The sequence below is a fragment of the Canis lupus genome, chromosome 16, assembly GCF_003254725.2.
Source record: "Canis lupus dingo isolate Sandy chromosome 16, ASM325472v2, whole genome shotgun sequence".
NCBI classification, from domain to species: domain Eukaryota; kingdom Metazoa; phylum Chordata; class Mammalia; order Carnivora; family Canidae; genus Canis; species Canis lupus.
In genome coordinates this window covers 18,945,388-18,965,131 of record NC_064258.1, presented here as the reverse complement: position 1 = coordinate 18,965,131, position 19,744 = coordinate 18,945,388, and the positions used below count along the sequence as shown (strand labels likewise).

The 19,744-nt window shown below is 51.6% G+C and overlaps 1 protein-coding gene across 4 annotated transcripts in view; it reads right to left on the bottom strand.

Annotated features, from left to right (window-relative positions):
* The window catches only part of DPP6 (dipeptidyl peptidase like 6), an 829,290-nt gene that overhangs the window by 64,161 nt on the left and 745,385 nt on the right, over nt 1-19,744 (bottom strand). For all 4 annotated transcript variants that reach the window (XM_025451902.3, XM_025451878.3, XM_025451870.3 and 1 more), the window contains exons 11-16: nt 14,098-14,221; nt 12,415-12,453; nt 7,526-7,633; nt 5,476-5,567; nt 4,642-4,689; nt 2,882-3,000 (exon numbers count right to left, since the gene is read on the bottom strand). In XM_025451902.3, coding sequence (XP_025307687.1) covers nt 2,882-3,000; nt 4,642-4,689; nt 5,476-5,567; nt 7,526-7,633; nt 12,415-12,453; nt 14,098-14,221 — 530 coding nt within the window. The remainder of the gene's footprint in view (nt 1-2,881; nt 3,001-4,641; nt 4,690-5,475; nt 5,568-7,525; nt 7,634-12,414; nt 12,454-14,097; nt 14,222-19,744) is intronic.

Genomic DNA, 19,744 nt, shown 5'->3' with positions numbered 1-19,744 from the left:
AATAAATAAAATCTTTTAAAAAAAGAGTGATAAAGAATTATAGAAATGACAAGCCTTGAGCAGGCACAGAATAAATGTTAAGGAAGCATCAGAGCAGACAGCACAGGATAATTAGCCTAAGGAAAAGGACTGTGATGATGAGGGTGGAGGTTACCCGTATGCCAGGGGAAGGATAATACACCAAAGGCCTAGTTACACAGCAGCGCTCACTGCAGACAAATGATGAGTGACAATCAGCTGGGATGGAGCTCCCAGGCCAAACACTGTCATGTAGGTTAAGGGGACAGGGCCACAGCAGACGACCTTACTAGAACCCATCACAATGGAAGGTGCACAGGTCGCAATTTCACAATCCTACCCTATGGTCCCCAGCCTGGTGGACTCCTGAGGTGTCACGGCCTGTGGCTGCTCTGACTGAGCATTTGCTTTGCATGGTCAGTTCCAGCCTGTCCTAGTTCTAAACCCCCGGACTACAGCCTCCTCCTCCTCCGGCCAAACTGAATGGTTCACAACTCCCTGCGCCAGGGCCAAGCCGCTGTGAATGTGGAGCATTCACAGATTTCCCCTCCCCTAAATCCCCGAGAACCTCTAATGTCATCACATTTTCCTCAGCCCAAATGGGAAGGATTTTTTGTTGTTGTGACATCTTAGGGGCCACATCACTGCACCCAGCGCTGCAAGAGTGGAGAGGAAAGCCCCTAGAGCTAAGAGTGGGGACGTTATTTTGGTCAGAGGTTTATAGGCGTCTCCAAAGCAGCTTTGGGGTGTCAAAGAAAGACACAGGGGAAGAAGTTTAATACATGCTTCTGTGGGCTACACATTTGAGTCTACTTTAATCTCTGCTGAGAAATACGAGGTAAATAGAATTATTGAGACTTAGTTTTGGTTGTTTAATTGGACTTCTTCAATGCATGTCTCTGCTGGACAGGTGGGGGCTCACAGGTGGGGGAGACCCTCCACGTGATCTCAGTGCTCCTCTGGATGGACAGGGACTCACAGGCCAGGGGGACCCTCCACGTGATCTCAGTGCTCCTCTTCCTCTTCCTCTCTCCTGGTTACTGCACTTCACACTCTGACTCATGCCCTCACCTCATCTGAAGTGCCACCTCATCCATGAGGATTGATCCTTCTTCCCCAACACCCCCAAGCGATCGATGCTCAGATAGTAGTCACTGTCTCCTGAAGCCTCACCCCACGGCAGGTAGCTGCACATTGGTGGTAGACAGTGGAGGTTGCTTGGCATCTGACCACAGGACCCTGACTAGCTTTTGTGGTGGCCAAATCCCTCCTCACCATGCCCTGGGTCTGAAGGTTGGCTGTTCTTGTCTTTGTACATTTACGTCATTTTAGAGAATCCCTTTTTAAAAATGAGGTTTTGATTAGGTTTTGGGGTGGACAAGGTTAATGTGGGCATTCAAGTTACTTAGCCAGAAAATAGGTTATCATAAATGAAGTATTTACAGAGATATTTTGTAGACAAGAGGGCTAGTGTATGCTACCCTTAAGATGAGGCAACGCACTAAATATTTAAATGGATTTTAAATGACGTATCCTTGTCTGGGATGTTCTTTGGATTCCCTTTGATTTCTCCCTTCTGTATTTTATCAGGACATTTCTGTGTTTTTAAGTTCCTTCCTTCTCCTGGAGACAAGACTGTGGATGTTGGATTGGGTGGCTCCCATCAGGCTGTCGTCTCAGCTCCTGGTGGTGTGGGCTCTGCCTGCATAAACTTCCACATTTTCCCAAGTTGTAAGTTCCTAAAGATCTTGCTACGGGGCGGCAGGTGTCGCTGGCCTTGTATCCAGGAGACCTCAACACTGGTCCCTGTGCATCACGACTCACCAGGAGTCAGGGATCCACCAACCTCCTGTCCATTAACGAAGTGGACTGATGCTCGGGTTCTTTCCTGCTCTGGCCCCGTGACGTCAGCCCCTGGCTGTCTGCGTCCAGCACGCACAGGACAGAGGAGTCTGGTGCAGTAACCTTTGAGGGGTTTAAGGGGGCTAAAGTATTTCAGAGGCCCCCCATGTGTTTCTCCATTACCTTGGGAGAACGTCTGGGGCTGAGCCTGTGGTGGTCGAGGGGCTGAGTCATCCTGTTGTAAGGCTTTTCAAGATTTTCAAGACACTCATAAAAAGGATGAGCAGCTGGCAGAGGCTAACAAAGACAGTGCTCTAGCAAAATCTCCTCATTCTCCACCCACAACTTGCAGGACTAAATTGTTCCTGCCCTGGCTGGTTCCTCCTGGGATGTGTTCTTGTCCTCCGAGGTGATCTCAGCGGCTCTTCCTGGACACATACTTTGTAACCACCATACTTATTAGCACTTACTTTTTCATGGGTTCATACCTTATCCATCTGAGATATGAGGACAAGAAGCAAAGATACTGGTTTGTTCACCATGGGATGTGCCTGTGTGTGCTGACAGGTGTGTTCAGGAACTTTCTGGGATAAATTATCCACAAATTAAGTCACAGGTGAATAATTTTTTTTCCTCTCTGAGACTTCTTTTATATCACCTCCATCCTCACATATGCATACATAGAAGTTGATCTTTGAAACTCCTTTATTACGTTTATAAATAGCCTAGGTTCATCAAGGTGTGAAAGCTCACCCTCCTGCTTCCCAGAACTGCTTGCAGGAAGTGCACATGACCTTTAGGATTAAGTGGCACAGCATCTGTGGACACTGGTGGGCTGTAAAAACCCTCAGGGAGGGTGGGAGACCAACACTGCACCCGACCTACTCACGGGAGCCCTAGCCAGCTATTGGGCGGGCGCCCCCCTGACCTGGGATGTGCTCCTGCCATAGCCTCCCCGGCCAGCAGGTGCACCTGCCCACCGTGTCAGTGGCACTGAACTCGAAGCAGTCCTGCCACTTACCTTCACACTTGAGCAGGAAGAAATCTGCGCTGTGGCTGAAGGACGCGCTGAAGTAGGTACAGTTCTCCACCAGGTCACAGGACAGGCACTGCCTGTTGAAGTTGCCCACCGTGTTGGCACTGGGGGAGTGAAGACAGCGCAGCATGAGCCAGTGGATGAGCTGCAAGCCCCCAGCTCAGCCCTACAGGCAGCTGGCTGCTTTCCTCCCACAGGTGCTCTGGGTTCCCTGACGCTGCCTGCTGGACCTCTCTCCTGTCTCCCTGGGAATGCCCCCGAATCCTCTGCTCTGTTATCACCCTCCTGTCCCCAACATGGAAGAGCTCGCAGCGCTCCTGCTCTACTGGTGCACACTCGGTCACCTGTGCACCTGTGCTTCTATCTGGGCCCATTTGACCCAGCATGAGAGGGCACTGTGCTTGGTGCTCTTATCTAGGACTTTGCACCCAGGCCCTTTGGAGAACAGGAGATGGCTTTCCGAATCTCAGGATTCTCTCAGAGGGCCCGGCACCAGTCAGGAGCCCCAGGGATGTGGGCTGGACCAAACTCTGGCTGCTCCGGGGCTGGTCCCCCCGCAGAGTTACACAGAGAGGTGGTGCTTCTCGCTCGGCGGGGCCAGGGGTGCAGGAACCCCAGGACCACCCTGATCAAGCACAATTTCATGCCAAGAAGGCCTGAATGTGTTTCCAAAAAGGAAGCTATGGCAGAGTCCTGGCACACACCTGGAGGGAGTCCCTGCCTGAGCACCATGCAGGGGAAGCGTCCATGCTAAGCCCAGGTCCCACAAGAAAGCTGTCTATAGGGCAGAGGATGGTTTGTGCCACAGGACGGCCTTCAAGCATATGAATAGGGCAGAGAGAAAGGGCAGGTGGCCTGCCTTGGTCACCTTCCCTTCTGTGGGTGACAGGACAGATGGAAGTTATCCTGGCGGACCGGCATGACTACAGGGAGAAGTGAACCTGTGACCCCATGGATTTGCCGGAGTTTTCTTCCCTCTGAAAGGACTCCCCTGAGCCGCCCTTTTACACCCTCAGCATATGCCCTGGGGGTGGGGGGACACACTGGTCCACCTGCCTGACAGGGCTTCTCCGGGTCCTTGCCATGGGGAGGGGAGCTGGCGTCGGCTCCATCCAGACTGTGAGTCACCCTCTCGGGCCCTAGGTGTGCAAGTAGCCCACAGCCAGCTGCCACCTCCTCCTAGTCTGGAAAGCATCAAGGAGGGAAGTTGCCCTATGTCCACCTCCGGGGATCCTGCCTCAGAGCCTGACACGTGCTCTAGGGGGAATAGTCTCTGAGGCAGATGGCAGGACTCAACCCTGAAGAGGACAGGCCCTGGGAGAAGTTTCCGTCCCAGGATTCAGACGGCTCCCTGCTCCGCCTTCTCTGAGGTTCTGAACTGACCGCGGTCCCGGCAGGTCGGCCACGATGACTAGATGCGGCCTCCTCCCCACCCGGCCTCCAGCACCACCTGACCAGACCTGTCTTCCACCAACCCTCAACTCATATTTGGAGAGCCGAGAGACGGAAAGACCACCGTTGACCAACACAAGAAAGCGAGGCAGGGAGCTTGTTTGACAAAAGCAGAAAAAGAAAATAAAGCCTCAAATACGGTGGTCTCCACAGGTCTTGCCCTTGGGCTCAGGGACTGTACAGAGACACCCCATGGAGGGTTTGCGTGGTGCCTCCCCTACCCCTTGGAGCTCGGGGCGAGCTGACCCAGCCACTGCCCTGCCAAGGTGAGCCCCGGGGGGGCCCCCACGTACCTGTAGAGCTGCCGCCTCCGGGGCAGATCTTCGGTGCTCAGGAAGTAGCTGCAAAGACCAGGCCAACAGGGATTAGTGGGCTCCGGGGGGGCTTGCTCTGTGTGCACACATTTCCTGGGGACTTCTGTCCGTGCAGGTACACGAGGTGCATGGGGACAGGACCAATCCTCTGGCTCAGGCCCAGCGCCCTGGGCGTGTGCATGTGGGCAGGGAGAGCCATACACCTGCTGCCAGGGCTCTGTGGGGCTGGAGAGGGGGGTGGGCGGTGGGGTAGGGCTGGGGGTCAGGATGGTGGTGGCATGGCCCCTGATTCAGGTGGGGAATTTCTCTACAAGACTGTTAGCCCCAGGAGGGCTAGGACCCGTCCAGGTAATCCCGTAGAGCTTCATGACGTCAGGGGCGTGCTTTTCACCAGCCACTGGGAGCGCGGGTGGGAATGTGGACTCTGGTGGCAGGATCAGGGGAGGGCCAGGCCTCTACCCTCTGAGCCGAGTCCTAGTCCCCCAATACCATCTGAGTAGCTGCAGTCAGTGACTTAATCTCTCTCTGTCTCAGTGGACTTGTGTTTGGACCAGGGAAGTAGTAAAGCACCCATGGGGCTGCCGTGTGGAATGAGATGATGCACCTGAGGCACTGTGCACGGTGCCTGGAGCCCACTGACAGCAAACAGACGGCCACCCCGACTCACCCCACGAGCTGGCTGCTCAGCTACCTCTGATCAGAGTCTGGCGATTTTGGAAGTGGGGCCCTTGAGAAACCAGACCCAGCGAGACCCGTCTGCCGGGAAGTAGAGGCCGCGTCTTGCAGCAGTGGCCGGCCCTGGGCCCTACTCACATCTTATCCCGCTTCTCGTCATAGGACAGGATCTTGGTCACATCCCAGTCTCCAGAGGTGATGGACTGTATGTTGTCATTGCTGCTGTTGGGCTGGAACACAGATAGGACATGGGGGCGCTGGCAAGCCCGGCCCACGCTTACACTACAGGCCCAGCGTCGCAGGGTGGGGAGCCTCTCCGTGGGGGTGCCATCTGCCCTCCACCACCCCCGCCCCGCCTTCTCCCCAGAGGGGGGCTTGGATCCAGCCCAGCTCCAGAGCCTCAGTGACCCCCCCAGGCCCCAGCCCTTTCCCCTTCCCTGAATGTTGGCAACACAGAGACCAGCAGAGTCCCTGTCGCCCGGTATGGTGCTGGCCAGTGCCTCCAACCACGACACAGGTGTCAGAGAGGCATCAGTGCTGCATGGGCTGCCGAGGATCCTCTTTAAAATCTGTCAATGTCATTAGTGGAGTCATTGTTATGGGGAGACTGGGAGGGAAGAGAAGTATGGGGAAAGGGAGTAAACAGGGCCAGAAAACAGAGGGAAGGAAGGGAAGAAAGGGAAGGAAGGGAAGGGGAGAAGGAGGAGGGGAGAGAGGAGGGAGGGGAAGAGGGAGAGGAGAGAGGGGAGAGGAGGAAAGAGGGGGAGGAGGGTAGAGAGGAGGGGGAGGGGAAGGAGAAGGGGAGGGAGGAGGAGGGAGGAGGGAGTGGAGGATACCTGTCTGTCATTCTCTGCCATGATTTACAAGGATGGTCTGAGGGGGTCTTACTGAGGGTCTTACTTTCTCCCCAGTAGGTAATCCTGACAATAAACATGAAGGAGGGAGGCTCGGCCATCTCGGGGGGGGGAGGGGGGGCATATGATCTGGAAGGGCACGTGGAAGAGGCGGGGTGAGTGGCAGGTGCTGAGGGAGGAGGTGGGAATGGGCTGGTGAGTGAGTCAGGTGGGGCCTGTGGGGTCCGGGGAGAAGGGGGAAGCCTGCGGGGGGCAGGGGTTCTGGAGGGCGGGGGCTGGGGGCTCCCGGGGGGCCCGCCTGGGCACAGGCCCTGTCCTGCAGGACTGTTTCGGGGGCTCAGTAATGCCGATCACGCACATGCAGGGCGAGGCCGAATCAAACAGGAAGGGCCTGGGGGCGGGTCCGGTGGTGGTAGTGGGGTGCTGGAGCCCGAGCACGCCTGGGTCACCCCCACCCTCCACTCCCTCGGTGGGGGCCCCTTGGTGGGCTTCTTCTGAAACCCCCTCCCGGCCCCACCTGAACACCAGCCTTCTACTTACTGGCCACGGAAGGTTGTCGCTGGCTATTTGGAATCAAATCTTATTCACCTATCCTGGCTCCCAAATGACCTAAGCTGCTTCAGCAATGGGATCCACACCCGGAAGATGAGGGTTGCGGTCACGGAGCTGCCATGCCCTCTCTCCACCTTCTGGCTAAGGGCCGAGGTCCCCTGAAAACTCAGTGCCAGGGGAGCATCTGAGCCGCAGGTGGGCAGCTCCCCTGGGGTGACCGTTCCCGGACAAACGGCATTCACCCGGCTCTCGGCTCTTTTTTTTTTTTTTATTAAGGATTTTATCATTTTTTTAAGAGGGAGAGAGAGTGAGCATGAACAGGGGAAGTAGCAGAGGGAGAAGCAGGCTCCCCACTGAGCAGGGAGCCTGATGCAGGACCCTGGGATCACAACCTGAGGGCTGCATATGAAGGCAGTGGGCCCCCGGCCCTGGGGTTGGGGGTGAGGGGACAGCCCAGCCAGTGGGGAGGAAGGGTTGAGGGCACAGGATTGTTGGTCAAAGTCATAGACCTGAGTCCTCGGGTCCTACAGCCTCCTGTGACATTGTCAGCAGTGTCATCGTCATATCTCTGAGCCATCACAGAAAGGGCTAACTCAACCCCCTGCCCTGAGCAAGACCCCTGGACTTTGCGAGGGCCCCTTCCTGCCCTGCCTTCAGGAACCTACTTTCCCGTTCCTGACCTGGGGCTCACCCCGGGGTCCTTGCAGATGCCAAGGGTCCTCAGAGCACTTGCCACCAGGGGCTGTCACCAGCACAACAGTTTCAGAAACTGTCGTGATTACCTGGGACGAGGACACGGTGATGTGATAAAATTTTCCTTGTCCCCCCTGTGGGATGGCTCGGACGAAGAAGAACTTCCGGCCATCCTTGGAGAACACCGGCTCTTCATTCTGGGGATGAAAGCAAAGGATTAACGTCTACAAAAAAAAAAAAAAAAAAGGCTTCATTCTGTCTTAAAGAGGTTTATCACGATGAAATACATTTGGAGATGCATTTTTAAAAAAGATTTTATTTATTTATTCATGAGAGACAGAGAGAGAGAGAGAGAGAGAGAGAGAGAGAGGCAGAGACCAGGCAGAGGGAGAAGTAGGCTCCACGCAGGGAGCCCAATGTGGGACTCAATCCCGGGACCCTGGGATCACGCCCTGAGCTGAAGGCAGATGCTCAACCACTGAACCACCCAGCTGTCCCTTGAAATGGATTTTCTATGTAATTTCTGATGAGAGACACAGTGGAAAGAATAAATGGTGTGTGGGGGCCTTTGCTCTCCTTGGGAATCACCAAACTTTCCACCTCCAGGGAGAAGAGGAAGATCGAGGAATAAGCAGAGGCAGACAGAAGGACATCCCTTCGTCTATGGAGCGTCAACAGAGTGGACCTGTGTGCACAGGCTCACGGGAAGGGCTGGGCAGCACCTGCTGTCTCTGGGGAAGGAATTCCAGACTGGATTTAAAGCTGAGGCCTGCAGAGTGCTGCCCCCATGTCTGCGCGGGCCCCCAACACCGCGCAGCGCGGCTCAGCCCCACCCGCCCTGGGGCCTAGCCGCCGCCTCAACATGGAAAAGGCATTTTGCTACAGCAGCACCCCGGTATCTCTGCAGCTCCAGCTTGGAAGTTTCCATCCGTGAACGCCAATTAGTTGGCTACGATATATATTTTCTGATTCAAGGAGCTCCACGCTAACGCAGGCTGAGAACAAATGGTAAATAGGCCCCAGCTGGCGCCGGGAGCGCACATTTCCCGGCAATGAGTGACTGCGTACACGCAAATGCGATGTGCCCAGAGAAATAAACTAACATGTGATTAAAATGACATTTAATCTTCATGAATATTTGCAATAAAATGAAACCTTTAATCTGCAAATATTTATTTTTCTATTTAGAGCTGGCAGCGTGGTATTTAAAAGCGGGGGAACGGGAAAACGAGCGGTGACTGGCTTTTTCAACGTACTTCTATTTGCCAACTGCAGGGCAGATACTGCAATACTGCCTCGGTTTTCTGAGGGAAACGTTTGCACTTTTGGCAGAGAAAAATATTCTGAATAAAGGTAATAAATCATTAATTCCGGCCAGACGCTTTGCTTTCACACTGAGAAGGCCCCTCACCATTTGATGTCATCTTTACACGGACCAGGGAGCGTGCCGCACCAGCCCCAAGCCTCTCGGAGACCCTGTTTCTTGGGCAGTAAATGTATTCTCGGTGAGAGAGTGCGATGGTTTTTGAGGAGGGGCCCCAGGTGTTAATCCCACCTCTGGCCCTCATGGGTTTTGGGGGAACGTTCTAGTCTCTCTGGGTAGGACAGGGAGCCCACACCACTTGGTGAAGCAGGTTGGTGAAGGAGGAGTCCTTCTCATTGGGGAGAGACTCTTCATGAGCATTTGTAGCCCATCTGCCAGTTCCTTCCAGAGAGTGGTTTTGGTATGCTCACCTTGCCCGATCTCCCAGCCTGGAATTTGAAATCACAAAACCAAAACTCTGGTGAAAGAAGAAAGACTATCAGATGTTGGCCCATTAGACCAACTCTTCAACCAGAGGATGGGTTCCAGAGCTTTACGGAAAATCCCTGTGGATCAGCATCAGGGCTGATGTTGTGAGGTCTCGGGTGGTGATGGCATGTGCGTATGTGGGAGGAGGAGCAGGGCCTCTAGAATATTCCCAGGACAGAGAGAACTGGGTGGGCCTCCACTCATGGGACACATACATGTTCGCCTCCTTTGTTGGCTCATGGGGATCCAGTGTGGGGTCCATGCTGCGGCCTTGACAAGGATGGGGAGGAGACGAGAGGTGGGGAGGCTCAGGTCTGCTCCAGCCCACCCCCTGTTCCCAGAGCAGGAGACCAGAAGACCGCAGATCTAAGCAGACGGAATCCCTGAGGTCGATTGGGCTTCTCAGACTCTGGGGCTCCCAAACGACACCGCTGTCCTGCTCCACCTGGTGCAGTGCCTGTGCCCGGAGCAGCAGGCAGACAGCTATAAGCCTTGAACACGTTCCTAATTCACCCTCCAGGGCCTCACAGTATCACGAAGGACATGGAGACACTATAGATGATTTTTGAAAGGCAGGATCCAGAAATTCCTTTCTGAAATTCTCCTTGAAAGGTCAGGAGACACTGCTGATGCTGGACTTTCCTCCCGCCACTGGAGCTCTGTTAGGGATGCCCCGAGAAACCAGGGCCTCCCCACACTCCCCGGGCAAGGCGGCTCGCTGGGCCACCACCAAGTCCCACTCCTTGCTCCAGCCCCGCCAAGACCGCTGACACTCGAACACACTGGACCAGACCCAGGAAAGCACCACTTTGGAGGAAGTGATTCCTTTATAGGACCTGCCATCCTACACTCAAAACAGCATGCCGTATTTTTTTCAGTGGCTGTCTTAAACACGGTAGCTGTTTGTCAGTGAATGCCTTAAAGTCTGTATTTACACATTCATGCTCCTTTTTAAGTGCTGACTTGATTTTGCTCACTTGATTTTCCCACGTCGCATCCCGGCGGTCCGTCTGGAGCGTAGCTGGTGTCCACCTTGTGTCCTCAGGTGGATGACAAGACGCGCCGCTGATAGATACAGAAACACCCCGTTGCTGATGGTGTCTCTACGGCCCCTCTGCAGCACGGACAAGAGGCCAGCACGGCAGCTTGGCTATGCGGCCTTCGGACCCTGACGCTCAGCCAGGGGCGGCAGGGAGGACAGGGGAGCCGCCGTGCACCCCCAGCTCCCTGAGAACACCACACTGCTGGGCCACCTCCAAGTCCCACTCCTTGCTCCAGCCCTGCCAAGACCTCTGACACTCGAACACACTTGCTGGACATGTTTGAGGTTTACTTTTGGTTGCTACACATTGGATGCATGTGCATGTCTCATCTCCCTTTCCTCCCTGTGGATTGTTAAGAGCTGCTGCTCTAGGAGATCCATTTTTCAAAGGAACGTGTTGGGGCAAAATTCACATAAAATAAGACAAAACATTTTAATAAAAGCAAATAATTTAGGGGCCCTTAGTGTATTCACAACTTTGTGCAACCATCACCTGTGTCTGGTTCCAGAACGTTTCTATCACCCCATGCTCTTGAGGCTGTTAGTCCTGTCCCCTGTCCCTAGCCCCACCAGCCAGCAAACAGCTGTCTCTGCAAACTCATTTGTTCAGGACATGTCATATTCACGGCATCACACAATGGGTGTTTTTTGTTGTTGTTGTTCTGGTTCTTGTCCCTCTGTGGAATATTCTTAGCTGCACCACTCAAGATGGCCAAAAGGCAGAGACAACCCAAAGCCCACCAACAGATCAATGAACGGTGGTCTCTCCATTCAACAGAGTATCGTTCAGCCACAAACAGGAAGGATGTTCTCGCGCTTGCCGACCAGGGGCTTGGGTGAAGTACCTGATTCCATTCTGAAATCCACACAGCCCAGGGGGTTGCTTGGTATGATCCAAACGTGTAGATCAGACTGACCGTATGGGTAAGGGATTCTCTCCTGAGTCTCTCACGGCAGCCTCCCAGACATTCTATCTGATACAAGAAGGGTGTCACACATGTACCCGACACCTGTGCTCTTGTCTCGGGCCCTGGGGGCTTTGAGGAGCTCCACAGCTCAACGCCAGCCCCCTCCCCAAGCTCACACCTTACACAGTGCTCCAGCACATGCTCCTTCCTGTTATTTTCTTGGCTGGGACTTGGCACCCAGACATACATGTAGGAAACGGGAGTGGGCCTCTGGGCTAGTCCTCTTCCAGGTGAGGCAGGTGAGGAGGGCAAGGAGGGTGAGGAGGGGTTATTGAATAACCGATCATGCCCACTTGTGAGGCTGCCCCCCTTCTCCTCCTGGAATGACTGATGGAAGGTGGAGATGGATGGTGGATTCTAAACACAGAGGAGGGTCCCTGTCAGGCTGCATTTGCCTGTCGCATCCATAAGTGGGATGCCTGTGTCTGCTCCGCCTTGGTTCTTGACTCTCTGACCTGGTGGGACATTCCCCACACATTTCCAGGCAGTGTTGGTGCCCATAGGTTGGGTAGGAAGGAAGGAAGTTAGTAAAACTCTCTCACCTATTCTTTGCCAGGGTCAAAGAGCAACAAGGACAGAAAAAAATAGTGTGGAGAGCTTTGTGATTCTGTGGCAGTTTGACTTTTCTTTTGTGATGGGGGCAGAGGGCACCCCCATCAGCCTCTCACACAAATCTCAAGACCTCAGAGTCCGTTTCACATGCATTACTGGCCTGAGTCGGGACGGGAAACCCAGGGGGGCCAGGAGGCCAGGTCCCCGGGAAGGCCCAGGGTGAATGGCAGTGGAGTCCGCCTCCCACGAGACACCCACGAGCATGTGTGGACAGAAACGGGACCACTGCCACATTTTCCTTTCCTTTGGCTGTGGTAGAGTAGACTGAGGCGACTTTCATGGACTTGTCCTAGCTTCCCAGGAGGCTGTCACTTTGAGAACTGAGATCTCGCCAAGAGAGCTCAAGGCCATTGCCCGTGGCTCTGTGGTTCCATCGTGGGAAGTGGCGGCAAGAAGGGCCAAGCGGCCCCCACCACACCCCAGAGCCAGGAAGCTCGGCAGCTCCACCTGGGGATCTACCATGAGAAGCCACCCAGCCATGAGAACTCAGAAAGCCACCCTGTGGTGGCGGACCTGGTGGCTGGTGTAAACGGAGAACGTGACGAGTCAGACATGAAGAGTTACCTGTCTGTGAAGCCAGGCTTCGCTCTCATCCTCGTGTTTCTGAAATGAAATAAGAGCATTAGGGAAAGGATTTTTTGCCTGTTTTTTGTCTGTGACCAGCAGTGCAGAAACAATTTGATTCCCCTACACAGCAGCTGCACACACACACACACACACACACACACACACACACAGAGACGAGGCCTGCCTGGGGAGGAGGCACCCCGCTCTCCGCCAGGTCTCGGTTATGGCTCCCAGCCCAACACAAGTGTCCCCGAACAAGAAAACACAACTTTCCCCAGCAATGAGAACATATCCATGGGTTAGGAATCCTTAGGACAATGTCCACACAGGAGCCCATTTTGGAGCAAGTCTCTAGGCTACGGCGCTGCAGGGACTTATATGTGCTCCTGTGGGTGTGTGTGGATACTTCTCTGATTTCCAGTTCACAGCTCTGGGTGATGATCCTGGTAGCCCAAAAAAACCAAAGGGGCTGAAAGTGTACATGAAGAGTCGGTCTCCCAGAGCTGCATGGAAGGATGCCTAATGGAGGACAAAACAATACCCAAAACACCTGTTTTACAGCTCTGCAGTGGGGGGCCTGCTCCGGGCACTGGTCTGGCCTCCAGAAAGGGCTTCCCTTGTCCGCAGATCCACGTCAGGAAGGGGTCCCCATGCTGACACACAGGTTGGGTGTAGACGAGACAAGGTATACATCCTGGCTCCCTGGCTGTGTGTCTGCTCACTCCCTCCCTCCCTCCTTCCCAATCTGCTCTCAATCATATGGAACAACAGGTGCATCACTGGCCCACCTGAGGCCATTGGGTCACTCAGCTCCCCTCAACCCTGTGCTTGGTGCAATGAGAGCTGCTGCCTTCGGGCCTCCCCAGCCACAGCAAAGGCGCCCTGCCTGCCTTTCGCCTCCCTCTCTGGGAAAGAGGAACTTATGGTCCTAGGAGGAGTTTCTGAAACTCCTGAATGTATCTGAAACCAGCCTGGATGTATTAATGGGGTTTAATTGATTATTTCTTCTTCTTCTTCTTCTTCTTCTTCTTCTTCTTCTTCTTCTTCTTCTTCTTCTTCTTCTTCTTCTTCCTCTTCCTCTTCCTCTTCCTCTTCCTCTTCTTCTTCTTCTTCTTTTTTTTTTTTTTTACCTAGCACTAGGAGATCTACCTCTTAGGGCTAGACCTGCAAGTGTGGAGCACCCCCCTCCCCAGGAACCTTTTTGGCCTCAGTGATGACTTTCAGAGATAGAAGCCAGCCCACCCAGGGGCCAACCCATCCCAGGTTCCCCCAACCCCGGCTTGGTCAGATGGAGGACAGAGCTCACAAAAAGGGGAAGCGGGCTTGCAGGGCTGGGGCCCCAGGGACCCCTTCCGCTCTCTGATGTCAACTGGAGGACAAGGGGAATGCTCAACACAGGATAGAGTGGGCCCAGATAAAGGGGAAGAACACATCTGCGGACCAGGTGCCAACCTGGGGCCCCTTGGGTCACTGATTGCATTAGCCACGAGTGTTGCAGCAGTGTCTGATTCACCACCAGGTGGCACCAACACCAAGGCTGGCGCAGCTTCCTGAGGAGCCTGCATCCTGGGAGTCCAAGCACAGGGACCCAGCCAGCCCCCAGCCTCCAACGCTCCAAAGACACCAGGGACACTGCCTCCCGTACCTTTGTGCAGACCCCAGGGACGCCGCCTCCCGTACCTTTGTGCAGACCCCAGTGGTGGCGTCGCAGAGGGTGAGGATGGACACGTTCTGCGCCCGGCTCAGCCAGTTCACTGCCACCTTCGTGCTGGTGGCCCATTTCACCATGGTGATGTAGTACTCCCTGAAAACACCCAAACAGAGTGCATCAGCAGACCCCACGGGAACCAGGAGACCCGCACATCCCAGCCCCGGGCGCTGGGCCAACAACGGGGGATGGACACGTCACTTGAGGCTCTGAGATGGGGCTTCTCAAGAACACGACTCTGATGGGAAGCCAGCTCACTGAGGCAGTGAAGTGAGCCACACAGAAGCCCCTGGAACCCTTGAGGGCTGCGTGTAAAGTGCACACTTGTCAAGAGCAGCTGTCCCATCAGCCCACAGGCTGATGGCATCTGGGTCCTGCTCTGTGGGTTTTAGGAGTCATGTTGCAGCTAGCGCTGACCCACTGCCTTGATTTTCATGCCATGGCCCCGGCAAACACACAACTCCGGCTCGCTGGAGGCAGCAAGGGGGTCGCATGAGGGGCTGACAGAGCCAGAGCCAGGAAGGGCTTGGAGAGAGAGAGGCACTCACTCAGTGTGAGCTGCTGGAAAAACACCTGGGGCACGCAGAGGAAGGCTCGGGGCTCCCTCTCCTGTAAAGGCGAAACACCCAGGGACGTTCGCCAGCTAATTAGGGAAATTGGTTCATGGCTCTGGGCATTGGGCAGATTCGGTTGGATATCCCAGATGTCACATGCCTGCTTTTATCCAAACCTGAAAATACCATGGTGTTCTAGGCTACCCTGTACTTAGCACGAGGGGTGCTGGGGTTGCTGACAATGAATTCAACCACCCAGAGCCCTTCAAAATCGGGCTTTTAGGGAAAAAAATATGCTAAAGAGGAACAAGAAAAGACAAACAAGCGCACGAAAGATTATCCCTAGGTGAATTCTGAGAATGTTCTAGAGGCCAGCTAACCCTGTTCCATCACCTACCCCATCCATATCTATAATGAGATCTATTGTTCAGAATGATTACTTTGTGGTCTTACAAGATCCTTTATCACCGAAGACGGCAGCACATTCACTAGACAATGCCTCACTGGCTGGAGAGGACCATGCGTATACCCAATGATTATTTTCAACAGAAAGGCCTAAATCACCAGGTGCTTTCAACAAAGCTTTGGTTAACGAGGGGAGGAGATTAAATTGCTGTGTTCCCTATTTCTCAAATCCACCGGTTAATCAAATCTTCAAATATGTTAACCTAAGTCAGGAGCTGACTCAGGCTGCCACTCCTGTGTGAGGAGTGGGGGAGGCCCTGGAGCTGCCCAGCGAAGGCCTGGCCAACCCACCAGGGATGTGGCTGGTGAGGATGTCATTCAGGCATAATCCAGCTTTTGTGGTTTTCAACCTTCTCAATTGCTGTGATTTTTGAGATAGGGCTGTGTCTGTTCACACCACCTGCTAGCAGGCCCACAGGCCCAGGGACCTAGGCCTGTGTGTTTACAGGATCTGCTCTCTCACACAATGCTGTCAGGCTCCTGCTCGGAGAAGGAGTGTGGCCTTTCAGCAGCTCCTCTGTGGATGCTGTCCTGTGTTTGCTTCACTGCCTGAGGGCTCAGAGCCCGTTTGTAATGTCAGGTCTGATCAACTCCTGGAATATTTGTAGGCATGAAAACATTTATTTAGCTTGGCCCTTAAAAATGACTCAGAATCTATGCCTAGCTCTTGCTTCACATATAATATTTCTTATTTTTAAATAACAACATAGATGATCCTTGGGTCCCTGTTCGATAGATGCTGGAGACAGCTAGCAGGAAGGGCCGTGGGGATGGACACAGAGTCCTGTATTCCTGGACCGTGGGGCCTGCTGGATGCAGATGCTCATACTGAGGGTAGTGTGGGAAGGTACAGTGACCAGCAAACAGATGTCATCTGGATGAAATCAAGGAGGAAAAAGCCAGATTTCCTGGAATGACCACTTTTCCCTCCACAACCTCCACACTGGTTAGGGAAGACTCCATTTTTGTTCCATTTGTTGGAAACATTCATTTGTCCTATGTGTTTTTCTAGGTCTTATGGTGTTCTTTTGCACAGTATTCATATAGACCAAATATTAAAGTCTTTCTTTTACTTTCCTAATTTGTGATATGAGGCATGTCGTAGAAAGGAGGAAATAATCACACCACAAATCAGGACAGTGAAACCTGGACTCACTTTGCCAAGTGGACACTGGCAGTGGCCCTGACAAAGGGCAGGTGCAGTGTCACAGTGTGGGGGGCGGTCTGTGGGCTTTGCATCCACACCCCACTTTGCATGGAACTTGAATCCTCAGTTCCTCTTCCGTGTAATAGGAATTTCAAACAAGCTGATGGCACCTTAGAGATTTTATGGTGATGAAATATGATGACAATATTTTTTAGAACTCTTTAAACAATAAAAATTATTAAGGACTCCATAAAGATGACATAGATATCTCTATGTAGGCAAGTGGTGCTGCTTCCCCGTTAGGTGGTTACAGAACTTTTAGTCATGTTCCCACTTGTTAAAGCACTTGGGAGCCTTCAGTCTGAGTCCCCTTCAGGACTTCACACCCATCTCATTACTTGTACAGAAACATCTCTTCTCGAACCAACATTTCCTCATCCCGTGAATAGCATCAATGACAAGGCTTCATGCCAAATAGGTTCTGGTTATTTAAAAATATCAAGTCAAGTCATAAAGATAAAGCATTGCCAAGGACCGATGAGATACAGAACCTCACAAAGTACCACTCTGGAGAGAATAATATTCTTTCACTACGTAAGGTCTGTTAGTCACACCATATGCTCATAGAAGGGAAAATACAAACTTTACCCACTTCTGAAACTTTCTCTAAGGAGAAATCCAGAGTAGGTAAGCAAAGTTCTCCTGGTTCCCTACACATTTTCCATTGTCTGTAATTTCAAAGTTGTTAGCCTAATGGTTACATGCAGGAAACAGCGCAGACTCTGACATCGGGGCTAGTGTCAAGGACCAGGGCCATGTCCATCAGGGTCCTGCTGATGACTTAGGGGGAGGGTCTGTTTGGTTGTCCCATTTTGGTGTGAAGATTTCTAGCACACAGTATCAACCGCTTAGCAAATCTGAGGTAGACTTTAACCAACTTTGTGTCAATGAGCCTATAAAGACACAAAGGAGGCGCAAAATCACAATACCATGAAATGTGAATGTTGAAAATTTCCAACAACCACACCACAGATGCAGGTACATGAAGCCAAACAATGGGATGCCCATCTGTGCTTCACACTTTGAGGCAAGCAGTAGCCGAGCAGGAGAGTGTGATTCTCCTTCCCCGGGTCTTAATTATCTTTCCTCGGGAACACCAACCTTATACCAGCCAGAAATTGGGGAAGTCAAGCCTTTGCTACCTCAGTGTCACAGAAGATCATGATTTTTCATAGACACCTATTGACTAAGAATGTCACACACACAAAAATCTAAAGAAGGTGGAAGGAAACTCTCAACTCAGCCCAGCAGAGGCACACCAGATGGATACAGGTTAGACTCTGTCTCCCAACTCCATCTGAGAAGGCTCAAGCAGCACCTGAAAGTTCAGAGTCGAAAATAACCTTCGTATGGCATCTGTTGCCAGATGTCAGGGGTGGGGGGATGTCTCCTTCCTGAGGTGGAAGACAACAAAAGTCACCAAACGACACAGATGAAGGAAGGGGGGATTATACTGACAACATAAAAGCAGAACAGAACCCTAAGAATACAGGCTGAGATGGAAGAGGGGGGGATAAAAGACTAGAGGGCAACCGCATCTGAAGGTGAGAGAAACTGGGCTCAGAGAAACTGAAGAAAATTGGGGAAGCTCCCTCAGAAGGCAGAGGAAGGTGCCACAGAGATGAAAGGAAGGAACGCAGACTGTCCTCCTGTCCAAGGATGTCAGAGCTTCTTGCGGACAAACCAGAATGATGGGAAGAGGACCATCTCCAAAACTTAGGGATGAGATGTCTACATGAGTAGAACAGGATCTAAATGCAGGTGAAAAGGATTTTCCATATTCTGGGGAAGTTAATAAAATGCCTAAATATGTTTTTTAAAAGATTTTATCTATTAGAGAGGGAGAGAGAGCATGAGAAAGAGAGCACAAGCAGGAGGGAGGGGTAGAGGGAGAAGCAGGCTCTCTGCTGACCAGAGAGCCTGATGCGGGGCTCAATCCCAGAACCCCGGGATCATGACCTGAGCTAAAAGCAGATGCTTCACCAACTGGGCCACCCAGGAGCTCCAAAATATGTTCTAATAGAATCTTTGAGTTCTGAAGAAAAAGAAATCTCACCGTAACCTAGTAATAAGGAAATATGTTTTGATAAATGATCAAAATTTAGGCTGATATCAAATTTCCCTACTGTTCTAGGTCTAAGGGGTATTTAACATTTCAGTGTTTTTAACAAGCAATATCTCCTATTTGAATATACCCTACACTGAAAACAATTCAAAATTTAAAGGCTCAAAATTAAAAGCTTAGCTTGTAAGAAGATAATCCCTAAAATCAATCATTCACAGTCCCAAACCAGTATCAATTTGATTACAAATTTGAAGTAAATATCAGAAGTAATTATTAAGTGACAAGAATATTATAAAAGAAATATTGGGTGACTGTTTCATAAAATCATAAATATACCAAATTTTCAAAGCGTATTACAAACAAATGGCAGCACACATCACCATGATGAAACAGGAAGAGACATGTAAGGGGAAGGAATACAAACATACCACATTCCCAGAATAGGAAACTAAAGGTAAAATACTTTTTAAAATGATGAATCATTTGAGAAGGTCTGAATTGATTCTATTGAAGCTTCATGAGGGAGAGATCACATTGCCTTCCTCATTTCTGTATTTTCAGCACCTGCAAGATGCTTCACATATGGTGAATACTGAATGCTTTGTAAAGGACCAAACTTCATTCTAACAGAAAGACCATTGGGTTTCTTTACCGAGAGGAGATCATCTAATAAAAACAATTCTAAAGCTCACATATAAGAAGAAATGGAAAAAATAGCCAAGATAACCAGTTTTAAAAAGGAAGACCTGCAAGAAGTATTTATACCAAGAATTGCTAATTAGAGACCAGGCTGTAGATTGTTTACTGATGGAATGGCCAGTGTATCTATAAGTGGATGCGGTCTTAAATCACAATGGTTTAAGCATTTTGTGATCACACAAGATCAGAATAGTTTATATAATAATTTAATATCTAATAAGAATGTCATCAGGATAGAAGGTGACATATGGTCCAAAAGACAGTGGCTTTAACCCGGGATAGTAGTGGGGGGTCCGGGAACAGCCTTGTTGCAAACATGGTAGAGAATAATTAGCCCATACTGGGGTATGCAGGAGAGAGTACTTGTGAAGATAGGTGTGAGGGAAAGGGCAATGCAACAGAATATCTAAGAGAGTTTGAGGGAAAATAATGAGGGTAACATAAAGTGGAGTAGTTCAAGTGAAAAATAAAACAACTTATAACTCCAGGAAAAACAAAATACTGAACAAAATGAGATTTAGTGACAGCTTCAGTATGAAAGACTTGTTTATGATAAAGTCAATGCTATTTATTGATTTTAACTTCTTAGAAGCACCCACCAGCTCCAAGGGTCATCTCGTGACGGATCT